At 42.3% G+C, this 16,223-nt stretch overlaps 1 protein-coding gene across 1 annotated transcript in view; it reads right to left on the bottom strand.

Moving 5' to 3' along the window:
- Window positions 1-261: 261 nt before the first annotated feature.
- LOC120049563 (arf-GAP with Rho-GAP domain, ANK repeat and PH domain-containing protein 2-like) overlaps window positions 262-16,223 on the bottom strand; it is a 59,065-nt gene continuing 43,103 nt past the window's right edge. Inside the window, exons 4-5 of the mRNA XM_038995842.1 lie at window positions 2,168-2,253; window positions 262-1,548 (exon numbers count right to left, since the gene is read on the bottom strand). Of these exons, the coding sequence (XP_038851770.1) occupies window positions 1,345-1,548; window positions 2,168-2,253 (290 nt within the window). The 3' untranslated portion in view covers window positions 262-1,344. The remainder of the gene's footprint in view (window positions 1,549-2,167; window positions 2,254-16,223) is intronic.

Here is a 16,223-nt window from a genome sequence, read left to right as displayed (position 1 = left end):
CTCCTCTCCTCTCCTCTCCTCTCCTCTCCTCTCGTCTCCTCTCCTCTCCTTCATACTTTCTCTCCTACCACCCTCTTCTACCACTTTTTGAACAGCACATTCACAGTTTTTTAAAGCACCAAGGCTAACACACGTGCACACAAACACACACACACACACACACACACACACACACACACACACACACACACACACACACACACACACACACACACACACACACACACACACACACACACACACACACACACACACACACACACACACACACACACAGAGTAAAGCCGACCGAGAACCAACTGAAGCATTTCTGTTGTGGTTCCTAATCCACTTTTCCATTTAATGAGAATCTCTCGTTCTCTCCCGCTACCTCTCATTCCCTAGATCCTTCTCTTTTTCGCAAAACAATAAGCAAGGACTGATCTGTGTAAACGCTGACGCAGGTGTAAACTCAGCCTTTTACAGGCTCAGTACCGGGGAGTTCTTAAACACACTTGGTTCCGATGGTGGGGCCAAAATAACTCACCTTCTACAGCGTAACAAACACATTAACTAAACCATGTTATTATACATGGAGACTAACTATGGAGAGAGGCGTTATAACTAAACCATGTTATTATACATGGAGACTAACTATGGAGAGAGGGGTTATAACTAAACCATGTTATTATACATAGAGACTAACTATGGAGAGAGGGGTTATAACTAAACCATGTTATTATACATGGAGACTAACTATGGAGAGAGGGGTTATAACTAAACCATGTTATTATACATGGAGACTAACTATGGAGAGAGGCGTTATAACTAAACCATGTTATTATACATGGAGACTAACTATGGAGAGAGGGGTTATAACTAAACCATGTTATTATACATGGAGACTAACTATGGAGAGAGGGGTTATAACTAAACCATGTTATTATACATGGAGACTAACTATGGAGAGAGGGGTTATAACTAAACCATGTTATTATACATGGAGACTAACTATGGAGAGAGGGGTTATAACTAAACCATGGTATTATACATGGAGACGGCACACGTGAAGCACATTTTCTTTTGTCAGTTAGATTGGTTTACTTCTTAGTGTAAAGTACAGACACACTAAAGAGGCTTTTGTGCATTTGGGAAAAATTACTAAACTATAAACATGAACCCAGTTTCACCCAGTTTCACCCAGTTTCACCCAGTTTCAACCAGTTTCACCCAGTTTCACCCATTTTCAACCAGTTTCACCCAGTTTCAACCAGTTTCAACCAGTTTGACCCAGTTTCAACCAGTTTCACCCAGTTTCACCCAGTTTGTGTCTATTCAGACAGGGTACAGCCAGTTCCCACATGATTATACCAGTTCAGTTTCTACCTGATTGAGCTGCTCCTGGTCGTGAAGGCTTTCCAGGACCCTCCGGTACTTCCTCTCTCTGTACTTCCTGCGGTGGAAGGTGGCCCGCTGCTCGGGCGACGCCCCCATGTGAAGCTCTTCCTCCAGGGGCAGGCTGGCCGCCCAGAAGCTGTTGGCGTTCTCATTTCCCACCTCCAGAAAGAGCTGCGGTGTCAGAGGGCAGAGGTCAGATGTCTAATTAACTATTATAGTGGTGAAGCATCAACTGCACTCTCTGAAACCGTCAGAGAACAATCGTGTAACATTTGAATAACATTAAAACGTTACTTTAAAACTAAAAGTATTATATTCAAATATTATATATTAAAACTTTATTTTATCAGTTAAGTCTTTGAGAACTTAGTTTTATAGTAATAAGCTACTGTAGTCACTGAAAGTCTGTAGTATAGAAGCATAATCTCAAATCATATTACTTAAGCCAAACTAAAGGTATGCGGTAGAATAACCCTAGCCATGCTTTCTAAAACAACCTCTCCACATTCCACAACTTCCACAGGAAGAACCTGAACACATTCCTTGTGATCTGGAGCATCAAACGTCTCCGTACCTCCACCAGCTCGTTGCTCCAGATACTACCGTCTAACATCAAACATCTCCGTACCTCCACCAGCTCGTTGCTCCAGATACTACCGTCTAACATCAAACATCTCCGTACCTCCACCAGCTCGTTGCTCCAGATACTACCGTCTAACATCAAACATCTCCGTACCTCCACCAGCTCGTTGCTCCAGATACTACCGTCTAACATCAAACATCTCCGTACCTCCACCAGCTCGTTGCTCCAGATACTACCGTCTAACTTCAGGCTCCTAACTTTAGAGAGGCTAGGGCCCAGGAACCGGTGCTGACCTGGGGGGGGAACACACACACACACACACACACACACGGTTCAGTGACAAACAGACAAGACAGCAGATATCATAGAGGCATGGCTGGCAGCGTTTTACTGCTCTAATACTCTCTAGTTGCAGACTTCTTTACAGCGTTCAACACAGCTAATTGGAAATGAAAGCAGAGAAAGAGAGAGAAGAGGCCATTAATTGCTAATGATTCATGAGTAATTAATTGTGTTTGTTGGTCGGTGTTTATTTGGGTGAACTGGAGGGTTAGGGTTGTTTATGCGTTTTAAGATGGATGGATAAATAAAACATATTGGAGGAGAAGAAGAAGAGATTGATATGCATATGGATCAGAGTCTCTCGTACGACTCTATCATGTGATTAGTGTGGTAGTGTGAAAGGCATCATTATCTATCAGATAACATTACTGATAGACTATAGACACGGGCCGGACAAAGGGGCCATCGACAATGATACACTTACCATGAGAGGGGCGTCAATTGTGAGTGAGTGAGTGAGTGAGTGAGTGAGTGAGTGAGTGAGTGAGTGAGTGAGTGAGTGAGTGAGTGAGTGAGTGAGTGAGTGAGTGAGTGAGTGAGTGAGTGAGTGAGTGAGTGAGAAAAGAGTGTGAGAGAGAAAGAGTGTGAGAGAGAAAAGAGTGTGAGAGAGAAAAGAGTGTGAGAGAGAAAAGAGTGTGAGAGAGAAAAGAGTGTGAGAGAGAAAAGAGTGTGAGTGAGAAAAGAGTGTGAGAGAGAAAGAGTGTGAGAGAGAAAAGAGTGTGAGAGAGAAAAGAGTGTGAGAGAGAAAAGAGTGTGAGAGAGAAAAGAGTGTGAGAGAGAAAAGAGTGTGAGAGAGAAAAGAGTGTGAGAGAGAATCAAAGCTGTGTTTGAGACTTGGCTTGGGATAAAAGCATCTGTTAAATGACCATATCATTATTATCGTGAATAATTATCATGATTGTTAATGGGACGCTATTGAATAAAAGTCCTGATGTTTTGCACAAGTGGTTCGTAGGATTCAGAAGTGTGTCTGCGTTGTACAATGACTCACTCTGTCTCAATACAATAGATCAAATACAAGTCTCTACATTTTGTCCGTACTCTTTGTAACGAGCTGAAATGCTCCACCCAAAACAAACAACAAGGTACTTCCTGCTTCCTCAGAATTCTAAACCTCGCCCAGTTACCAAATGTCCAATTAAAAAACGTCTTAACCGACTGCTGTTATGAGCACCGTCCTCACTTTGTGGCATTTCATAAAAGCACACTTCCTTCCTCCGCTCAAATCGGCCAAAACAGGAGATGCATTTGTGGTTGCCACAGAAACGGTTGTCGGGTTGTTTGATGTAAAGGGTTGAATACTATTATTATAACGTGCCATTCAGTGCAGCTGTCATGTTTGACAACGGGAAGAGAGAGAGGGGACAGGTATCAGAAACATTTAATACGTGTAAAATCAGGCATTCTGGAGAGAGAGAGAGAGAGAGAGAGAGAGAGAGAGAGAGAGAGAGAGAGAGAGAGAGAGAGAGAGAGAGAGAGAGAGAGAGAGAGAGAGAGAGAGAGAGAGAGAGAGAGAGAGAGAGAGAGAGAGAGAGAGAGAGAGAGAGAGAGAGAGAGAGAGAGAGAGAGAGAGAGAGAGAGAGAGAGAGACACAAACATCTACCTGGAGGCAACAACATTCCCTCCCCAATATGCCCCCCTAGAAACAACTAAGACAACATAACCAACAAAAACGGGTCACAACTCCCACTGACACCCCTATCAGATCACAGCAAAATCACACTCTACTTGAACATATCTTTGCTCAGTCATGAGGCATCAAAGTCAATGGAAATGAATAATATTAAGAAATGCTAAATGGAAGAAAAGTAGTGTAGAAACCTACCAAAAAACAATTAGGCAACAACAAATTCTATCCCTTCTAGACAACTTCCTGGACACATTTTTTATAATAGTGAAGGTGTAAACCTGGCAGTAGAAAATCTAAACAGTATATTTGACCTCTCAGCTTCCCTATCAAATCTAAACATGTCAAGCAGACAACCTGAGGAAATGAACAACGCTGACAAATGATTTGATGAAGAATGTAAAAACCTTGGAAAGAAATTGAGAAACCTGTCCAACCAAAAACAGAGACCCAGAAAACCTGAGTCTAAGCCTTCACTATGGTGATTCACTAAAACAATACAGAAATACACTACAGAAAAAGGAGGAACAGCATGTCAGAAATCAGCTCAATGTAATTGAAGAATTCATAGAATCTAACCACCTCTCGGAAAATTGGAAAACTCAAAACAAACACGAAAAGTTATCAATCCAAAACAGAGATGTAAGGATAACCACTTCACCAATCTGTTTTGCTCTATGACAAAGAACAAACAGCAAAAACATATACATGATCGAATACAAATCTTAGAATCAACTCTTAAAGACTACCAAAGCCCACTGTATTCTCCAATTACATTGGAGAAAAAAAAAGGCCTGTGGTGTTGATGTTATCCTAAATTAAATGATAAAATATACAGACAACAAATTCAAATTTGCTATACTTAAACTCTTTAACATCATCCTCAGCTCTGGCATCTTCCCCAATATTTGGAACCGGGGACTGATCACCCCAATCCACAAAAGTGGAGAAACATTTGTCCCCAAACACTACCGTGGGATATGCGTCAACAACAACCTTGGGTAAATCCTCCACATTACCATTAACATTAGACTCGTACATTTCCTCAGTGAAAACAGTGTCAAATTGGCTTCTTACCAAAGTACCGTACAACATACCACATATTCACCGTGCACACCCTAATTGATAAACAAACAAAACAAAGGCAAAGTCTTCTCATGCTTTGTTGATTTCAAAAAAGCTTTAGACTCAATTTGGCATGAGGGCCTGCTATACTGAAATTGATGGAAAGGGGTTGTTGGGGGAAAAACATATGACATTATATAAAATCCATGTACACAAACAAGTACACGGTTAAAATTGGCAAAAAACACAGACATTTCTTTCCACAGGGGCGTATCGACGAATTGGTCAGGGCAATAGAACAGTCTGCAGCACCCGGCCTCACCCAACTAGAATATGTCTACTTTCAAATGTCTACTGTTTGCTGATGATCTGGTGCTGCTGTCCCCAACCAAGGAGAGCCTACAGCAGAACCTAGATCTTCTGCACAGATTCTGTCAGACCTGGGCCCTGACAGTAAATCTCAGTAAGACAAAAATAATGGTTTTGCAAAAAAGGTCCAGTTCCCAGGACCATGAAAACAAAATGAATCTAGATACCGTTGCCCTAAAGCACACAAAACACTATACCTATCTCTGCCTAATCATCAGAGCCAGAGGTAACTTCCACAAAGCTGTGAACAATCTGAGAGTCAAGGCAAGAAGGGCATTCTATGCCATCAAAAGGAACATCAAATTCGACATGCCAATTAAAATTGTTGAATCAGTTATAGAACCCATTGCCCTTTATGGTTGTGAGGTCTGGTGTCCGCTCACCAACCAAGAACTCACAAAACGAGACAAAAAACTAATTGAAATGCTGCATGCAGAATTCTGTAAAAATATCCTCTGTGTACAACGTTAACCACCAAATAATACATGCAGAGCAGAATTTGTCCGATACCCGCTAATTATCAAAATCTAGAAAAGAGCCGTTAAATTCTACAACCACTGAAAAGGAAGCGATTCCCAAACCTTCTATAACAAAGCCATCACCTACAGTGAAATAAAACTGGGGAAGTGTCCCTTAAGCAAGCTGGTCCTGGGGTTCTGTTCACAAACATAAACAGACCCCACGGAGACCCAGGACAACAACACAATTAGACCCAAACAAATCATGAGAAAACAAAAAGTGAATTACTTGACACATTGGAAAGAATTTACCAAAAAACAGCGCAAACTAGAATGCTATTTGGCCCTAAACAGAGAGTACACAGTGGCAGAATACCTGACCACTGTGACTGACCCAAAATTAAAGAAAGCTTTGACTATGTACAAACTCAGTGAGCTTAGCCTTGCTATTGAGAGAGGCCACCGTAGGCAGACCTCTCCACAAAATGAGGTGGAAACTGAGCTGCACTTCCTAACCTCCTGCCAAATGTATGACCATATTAGACACATATTTCCCTCAGATTACACAGATCCACAAATAAATTGAAAACAAGTCCAATTTTGATCAACTCCCATATTTATTGGGTGAAATACCACAGTGTGCCATCACAGCAGCAAGATTTGTGACCTGTTGCCACAAGAAAAGGGCAACTAGTGAAGAACAAACACCATTGTAAATACAACCTATATTTATGTTTATTTATTTGATCTTTCGTACTTAAACTATTTGCAGATAATATGACATTTGAAACGTCTTTATTCTTTAGGAACTTTTGTAAGTGTAATGTTTACTGTTAATATTTTATTTCACATTTGTTTATCTATTTCACTTGCTTTGGCAACATAAACATGTGTTTCCCATGCCAATAAAGCCCTTACAGTGAAATTGAACTGAATTGAGAGAGAGAGAGAAAGAAAGAAACAATTTGGTTCGAGGACACCATTCTGGTTTTGACCCTTGCCTGTTTCTGGACTCTGTACCCACCTGCCTGACAATTGTGCCTGCCTTGACCACGAGCCTGTCTGCCACTCTGTACCTCCTGGACTCTGATCTGGTTTTGACCTTTTTGCCTGTCCACAACCATTCTCTTGCCTACCCCTTTGGATTATTAAACATTGTAAGACTCCAATCATCTGTCTCTGCATTTGGGTCTTGCCTTGTGCCTTGATAGTTTCCTCTTCCTCTAGTTCTATAATTAACTTTATTGTCTGTAACACCCGAAACCTAATTAAAAGCATTTTTGTCATTGATTTTCCAAACCGGGTTGGGTAATTTAAGGCGAGTGGTCCGTCCGAGGATGGCTTACTCATTTTGACGTTGCCCTACGCCGCTCACCTCCGAGTCGATAATATTAAACATTCCTGTAAATGAACAAAATTAAGGACCGCTTGAAAAAGCTGCGACGGAAACTTGAGGAATACCAATTACATGGGTTATAAAGAGAGGTGACGCGTTGAATTAAAACATATGACAAAGACAGGGTATCTGAGACCTCCCTGAGGAGAGAGAATGGGAGAATGAAGAGTCGTGTGTTTAAGTGTGTGTTTGCTAGCATACATGTGTGTGTGAGAGTGTGCATAGTCCTACGTGCCTGTGTGTGTGTTTGTGTACAAAGGTGGTGTCCTCTTAAACAAATCTAAAAGACAAGGTTAAGTCACCAAGACTCCAATTTCATAATGGATTAGTCTAAAATATATTACCACCATGCACTGGGAGATATATCTAATACATACTACCACCATGCACTGGGATATATATCTAATACATACTACCACCATGCACTGGGGGATCTGTCTCTAATACATACTACCACCATGCACTGGGAGATATATCTAATACATACTACCACCATGCACTGGGAGATCTGTCTCTAATACATATTACCACCATGCACTGGGAGATCTGTCTCTAATACATATTACCACCATGCACTGGGAGATCTGTCTCTAATACATACTACCACCATGCACTGGGAGATCTGTCTCTAATACATATTACCACCATGCACTGGGAGATCTGTCTCTAATACATATTACCACCATGCACTGGGAGATCTGTCTCTAATACATACTACCACCATGCACTGGGAGATCTGTCTCTAATACATACTACCACCATGCACTGGGAGATCTGTCTCTAATACATACTACCACCATGCACTGGGAGATCTGTCTCTAATACATACTACCACCATGCACTGGGAGATATATCTAATACATACTACCACCATGCACTGGGAGAACTGTCTCTAATACATACTACCGCCATACACTGGGAGATCTGTCTCTAATACATACTACCACCATGCACTGGGGGATCTGTCTCTAATACATACTACCACCATGCACTGGGAGAACTGTCTCTAATACATACTACCACCATGCACTGGGATATATATCTAATACATACTACCACCATGCACTGGGAGATATATCTAATACATACTACCACCATACACTGGGAGATCTGTCTCTAATACATACTACCACCATGCACTGGGAGAACTGTCTCTAATACATACTACCACCATGCACTGGGAGATCTGTCTCTAATACATACTACCACCATGCACTGGGAGAACTGTCTCTAATACATACTACCACCATGCACTGGGAGATCTGTCTCTAATACATACTACCACCATGCACTGGGAGATATATCTAATACATACTACCACCATGCACTGGGAGATATATCTAATACATACTACCACCATGCACTGGGAGAACTGTCTCTAATACATACTACCACCATGCACTGGGAGAACTGTCTCTAATACATACTACCACCATGCACTGGGAGATATATCTAATACATACTACCACCATGCACTGGGAGATCTGTCTCTAATACATACTACCACCATGCACTGGGAGAACTGTCTCTAATACATACTACCACCATGCACTGGGATATATATCTAATACATACTACCACCATGCACTGGGAGATCTGTCTCTAATACATACTACCACCATGCACTGGGAGATATATCTAATACATACTACCACCATGCACTGGGAGATATATCTAATACATACTACCACCATGCACTGGGAGATCTGTCTCTAATACATACTACCACCATGCACTGGGAGATCTGTCTCTAATACATACTACCACCATGCACTGGGAGATATATCTAATACATACTACCACCATGCACTGGGATATATATCTAATACATACTACCACCATGCACTGGGAGAACTGTCTCTAATACATACTACCACCATGCACTGGGAGATCTGTCTCTAATACATACTACCACCATGCACTGGGAGATCTGTCTCTAATACATACTACCACCATGCACTGGGAGATCTATCTCTAATACATACTACCACCATGCACTGGGAGAACTGTCTCTAATACATACTACCACCATGCACTGGGAGATCTGTCTCTAATACATACTACCACCATGCACTGGGAGATATATCTAATACATACTACCACCATGCACTGGGAGATCTGTCTCTAATACATACTACCACCATGCACTGAGAGATCTGTCTCTAATACATACTACCACCATGCACTGAGAGATCTGTCTCTAATACATACTACCACCATGCACTGGGAGATCTGTCTCTAATACATACTACCACCATGCACTGGGAGATCTGTCTCTAATACATACTACCACCATGCACTGGGAGATCTGTCTCTAATACATACTACCACCATGCACTGGGAGATCTGTCTCTAATACATACTACCACCATGCACTGGGAGATCTGTCTCTAATACATACTACCACCATGCACTGGGAGAACTGTCTCTAATACATACTACCACCATGCACTGGGAGAACTGTCTCTAATACATACTACCACCATGCACTGGGAGATATATCTAATACATACTACCACCATGCACTGGGAGATCTGTCTCTAATACATACTACCACCATGCACTGGGAGAACTGTCTCTAATACATACTACCACCATGCACTGGGAGATATATCTAATACATATTACCACCATGCACTGGGAGAACTGTCTCTAATACATACTACCACCATGCACTGGGAGAACTGTCTCTAATACATACTACCACCATGCACTGGGAGAACTGTCTCTAATACATACTACCACCATGCACTGGGGGATATATCTAATACATATTACCACCATGCACTGGGAGATCTGTCTCTAATACATACTACCACCATGCACTGGGAGAACTGTCTCTAATACATACTACCACCATGCACTGGGAGATATATCTAATACATACTACCACCATGCACTGGGAGAACTGTCTCTAATACATACTACCACCATGCACTGGGAGAACTGTCTCTAATACATACTACCACCATGCACTGGGAGATCTGTCTCTAATACATACTACCACCATGCACTGGGAGATCTGTCTCTAATACATACTACCACCATGCACTGGGAGAACTGTCTCTAATACATACTACCACCATGCACTGGGAGATATATCTAATACATACTACCACCATGCACTGGGATATCTGTCTCTAATACATACTACCACCATGCACTGGGAGAACTGTCTCTAATACATACTACCACCATGCACTGGGAGATCTGTCTCTAATACATACTACCACCATGCACTGGGAGATCTGTCTCTAATACATACTACCACCATGCACTGGGAGAACTGTCTCTAATACATACTACCACCATGCACTGGGAGATATATCTAATACATACTACCACCATGCACTGGGAGATCTGTCTCTAATACATACTACCACCATGCACTGGGAGAACTGTCTCTAATACATACTACCACCATGCACTGGGAGATCTATCTAATACATACTACCACCATGCACTGGGAGATCTGTCTCTAATACATACTACCACCATGCACTGGGAGATCTATCTAATACATACTACCACCATGCACTGGGAGATCTGTCTCTAATACATACTACCACCATGCACTGGGAGATCTGTCTCTAATACATACTACCACCATGCACTGGGAGATCTGTCTCTAATACATACTACCACCATGCACTGGGAGATCTATCTAATACATACTACCACCATGCACTGGGAGATCTGTCTCTAATACATACTACCACCATGCACTGGGAGATCTGTCTCTAATACATACTACCACCATGCACTGGGAGAACTGTCTCTAATACATACTACCACCATGCACTGGGAGATCTATCTAATACATACTACCACCATGCACTGGGAGAACTGTCTCTAATACATACTACCACCATGCACTGGGAGATCTGTCTCTAATACATACTACCACCATGCACTGGGAGATCTGTCTCTAATACATACTACCACCATGCACTGGGAGAACTGTCTCTAATACATACTACCACCATGCACTGGGAGATATATCTAATACATACTACCACCATGCACTGGGAGATATATCTAATACATACTACCACCATGCACTGGGAGATATATCTAATACATACTACCACCATGCACTGGGAGAACTGTCTCTAATACATACTACCACCATGCACTGGGAGATCTGTCTCTAATACATACTACCACCATGCACTGGGAGATATATCTAATACATACTACCACCATGCACTGGGAGAACTGTCTCTAATACATACTACCACCATGCACTGGGAGATCTGTCTCTAATACATACTACCACCATGCACTGGGAGATCTGTCTCTAATACATACTACCACCATGCACTGGGAGATCTGTCTCTAATACATACTACCACCATGCACTGGGAGATCTGTCTCTAATACATACTACCACCATGCACTGGGAGATCTGTCTCTAATACATACTACCACCATGCACTGGGAGATCTGTCTCTAATACATACTACCACCATGCACTGGGAGATCTGTCTCTAATACATACTACCACCATGCACTGGGAGATATATCTATTACATACTACCACCATGCACTGGGAGAACTGTCTCTAATACATACTACCACCATGCACTGGGAGATATATCTATTACATACTACCACCATGCACTGGGAGAACTGTCTCTAATACATACTACCACCATGCACTGGGAGATCTGTCTCTAATACATACTACCACCATGCACTGGGAGAACTGTCTCTAATACATACTACCACCATGCACTGGGAGATCTGTCTCTAATACATACTACCACCATGCACTGGGAGATATATCTAATACATACTACCACCATGCACTGGGAGATCTGTCTCTAATACATACTACCACCATGCACTGGGAGATCTGTCTCTAATACATACTACCACCATGCACTGAGAGATCTGTCTCTAATACATACTACCACCATGCACTGGGAGAACTGTCTCTAATACATACTACCACCATGCACTGGGAGAACTGTCTCTAATACATACTACCACCATGCACTGGGAGATATATCTAATACATACTACCACCATGCACTGGGAGAACTGTCTCTAATACATACTACCACCATGCACTGGGAGATCTGTCTCTAATACATACTACCACCATGCACTGGGAGATCTGTCTCTAATACATACTACCACCATGCACTGGGAGATCTGTCTCTAATACATACTACCACCATGCACTGGGGGATATATCTCTAATACATACTACCACCATGCACTGGGAGAACTGTCTCTAATACATACTACCACCATGCACTGGGAGATCTGTCTCTAATACATATTACCACCATGCACTGGGAGATCTGTCTCTAATACATACTACCACCATGCACTGGGAGATCTGTCTCTAATACATACTACCACCATGCACTGGGAGAACTGTCTCTAATACATACTACCACCATGCACTGGGAGATCTGTCTCTAATACATATTACCACCATGCACTGGGAGATCTGTCTCTAATACATACTACCACCATGCACTGGGAGATCTGTCTCTAATACATACTACCACCATGCACTGGAAGATCTGTCTCTAATACATACTACCACCATGCACTGGGAGATCTGTCTCTAATACATACTACCACCATGCACTGGGAGAACTGTCTCTAATACATACTACCACCATGCACTGGGAGAACTGTCTCTAATACATACTACCACCATGCACTGGGAGATCTGTCTCTAATACATACTACCACCATGCACTGGAAGATCTGTCTCTAATACATACTACCACCATGCACTGGGAGATCTGTCTCTAATACATACTACCACCATGCACTGGGAGAACTGTCTCTAATACATACTACCACCATGCACTGGAAGATCTGTCTCTAATACATACTACCACCATGCACTGGGAGAACTGTCTCTAATACATACTACCACCATGCACTGGGAGATCTGTCTCTAATACATATTACCACCATGCACTGGGAGATCTGTCTCTAATACATACTACCACCATGCACTGGGAGAACTGTCTCTAATACATACTACCACCATGCACTGGGAGAACTGTCTCTAATACATACTACCACCATGCACTGGGAGATCTGTCTCTAATACATACTACCACCATGCACTGGGAGAACTGTCTCTAATACATACTACCACCATGCACTGGGAGATCTGTCTCTAATACATACTACCACCATGCACTGGAAGATCTGTCTCTAATACATACTACCACCATGCACTGGGAGATCTGTCTCTAATACATACTACCACCATGCACTGGGAGATCTGTCTCTAATACATACTACCACCATGCACTGGGAGAACTGTCTCTAATACATACTACCACCATGCACTGGGAGATCTGTCTCTAATACATACTACCACCATGCACTGGGAGAACTGTCTCTAATACATACTACCACCATGCACTGGGGGATATATCTAATACATATTACCACCATGCACTGGGAGATCTGTCTCTAATACATACTACCACCATGCACTGGGGGATATATCTAATACATACTACCACCATGCACTGGGAGATATATCTAATACATACTACCACCATGCACTGGGAGATATATCTAATACATACTACCACCATGCACTGGGGGATATATCTAATACATACTACCACCATGCACTGGGAGAACTGTCTCTAATACATACTACCACCATGCACTGGGAGATATATCTAATACATACTACCACCATGCACTGGGAGATATATCTAATACATACTACCACCATGCACTGGGAGATATATCTAATACATACTACCACCATGCACTGGGAGAACTGTCTCTAATACATACTACCACCATGCACTGGGAGATATATCTAATACATACTACCACCATGCACTGGGAGAACTGTCTCTAATACATACTACCACCATGCACTGGGAGATATATCTAATACATACTACCACCATGCACTGGGAGATCTGTCTCTAATACATACTACCACCATGCACTGGGAGAACTGTCTCTAATACATACTACCACCATGCACTGGGAGATATATCTAATACATACTACCACCATGCACTGGGAGATCTGTCTCTAATACATACTACCACCATGCACTGGGAGATATATCTAATACATACTACCACCATGCACTGGGAGATCTATCTAATACATACTACCACCATGCACTGGGAGAACTGTCTCTAATACATACTACCACCATGCACTGGGAGATATATCTAATACATACTACCACCATGCACTGGGAGAACTGTCTCTAATACATACTACCACCATGCACTGGGAGATCTGTCTCTAATACATACTACCACCATGCACTGGGAGATCTGTCTCTAATACATACTACCACCATGCACTGGGAGATATATCTAATACATACTACCACCATGCACTGGGAGATCTGTCTCTAATACATACTACCACCATGCACTGGGAGATATATCTAATACATACTACCACCATGCACTGGGAGAACTGTCTCTAATACATACTACCACCATGCACTGGGAGATCTGTCTCTAATACATACTACCACCATGCACTGGGAGATCTGTCTCTAATACATACTACCACCATGCACTGGGAGATCTGTCTCTAATACATACTACCACCATGCACTGGGGGATATATCTAATACATATTACCACCATGCACTGGGAGATCTGTCTCTAATACATACTACCACCATGCACTGGGAGATATATCTAATACATACTACCACCATGCACTGGGAGAACTGTCTCTAATACATACTACCACCATGCACTGGGAGATCTGTCTCTAATACATACTACCACCATGCACTGGGATATATATCTAATACATACTACCACCATGCACTGGGAGAACTGTCTCTAATACATACTACCACCATGCACTGGGAGATCTGTCTCTAATACATACTACCACCATGCACTGGGAGAACTGTCTCTAATACATACTACCACCATGCACTGGGAGAACTGTCTCTAATACATACTACCACCATGCACTGGGAGATCTGTCTCTAATACATACTACCACCATGCACTGGGAGATCTGTCTCTAATACATACTACCACCATGCACTGGGAGAACTGTCTCTAATACATACTACCACCATGCACTGGGAGATCTGTCTCTAATACATACTACCACCATGCACTGGGAGAACTGTCTCTAATACATACTACCACCATGCACTGAGAGATCTGTCTCTAATACATACTACCACCATGCACTGGGAGATCTGTCTCTAATACATACTACCACCATGCACTGAGAGATCTGTCTCTAATACATACTACCACCATGCACTGGGAGATCTGTCTCTAATACATACTACCACCATGCACTGGGAGATCTGTCTCTAATACATACTACCACCATGCACTGGGAGATATATCTAATACATACTACCACCATGCACTGGGAGATCTGTCTCTAATACATACTACCACCATGCACTGGGAGAACTGTCTCTAATACATACTACCACCATGCACTGGGAGAACTGTCTCTAATACATACTACCACCATGCACTGGGAGAACTGTCTCTAATACATACTACCACCATGCACTGGGAGAACTGTCTCTAATACATACTACCACCATGCACTGGGAGATCTGTCTCTAATACATACTACCACCATGCACTGGGAGATCTGTCTCTAATACATACTACCACCATGCACTGGGAGAACTGTCTCTAATACATACTACCACCATGCACTGGGAGATCTGTCTCTAATACATATTACCACCATGCACTGGGAGATCTGTCTCTAATACATACTACCACCATGCACTGGGAGATATATCTAATACATACTACCACCATGCACTGGGAGAACTGTCTCTAATACATACTACCACCATGCACTGGGAGATATATCTAATACATACTACCACCATGCACTGGGAGATCTGTCTCTAATACATACTACCACCATGCACTGGGAGAACTGTCTCTAATACATACTACCACCATGCACTGGGAGATCTGTCTCTAATACATACTACCACCATGCACTGGGAGAACTGTCTCTAATACA

This window comes from Salvelinus namaycush, chromosome 6 (genome assembly GCF_016432855.1).
Source record: "Salvelinus namaycush isolate Seneca chromosome 6, SaNama_1.0, whole genome shotgun sequence".
Taxonomy (NCBI): domain Eukaryota; kingdom Metazoa; phylum Chordata; class Actinopteri; order Salmoniformes; family Salmonidae; genus Salvelinus; species Salvelinus namaycush.
This window is presented reverse-complemented; position numbering and strand designations above follow the sequence as displayed.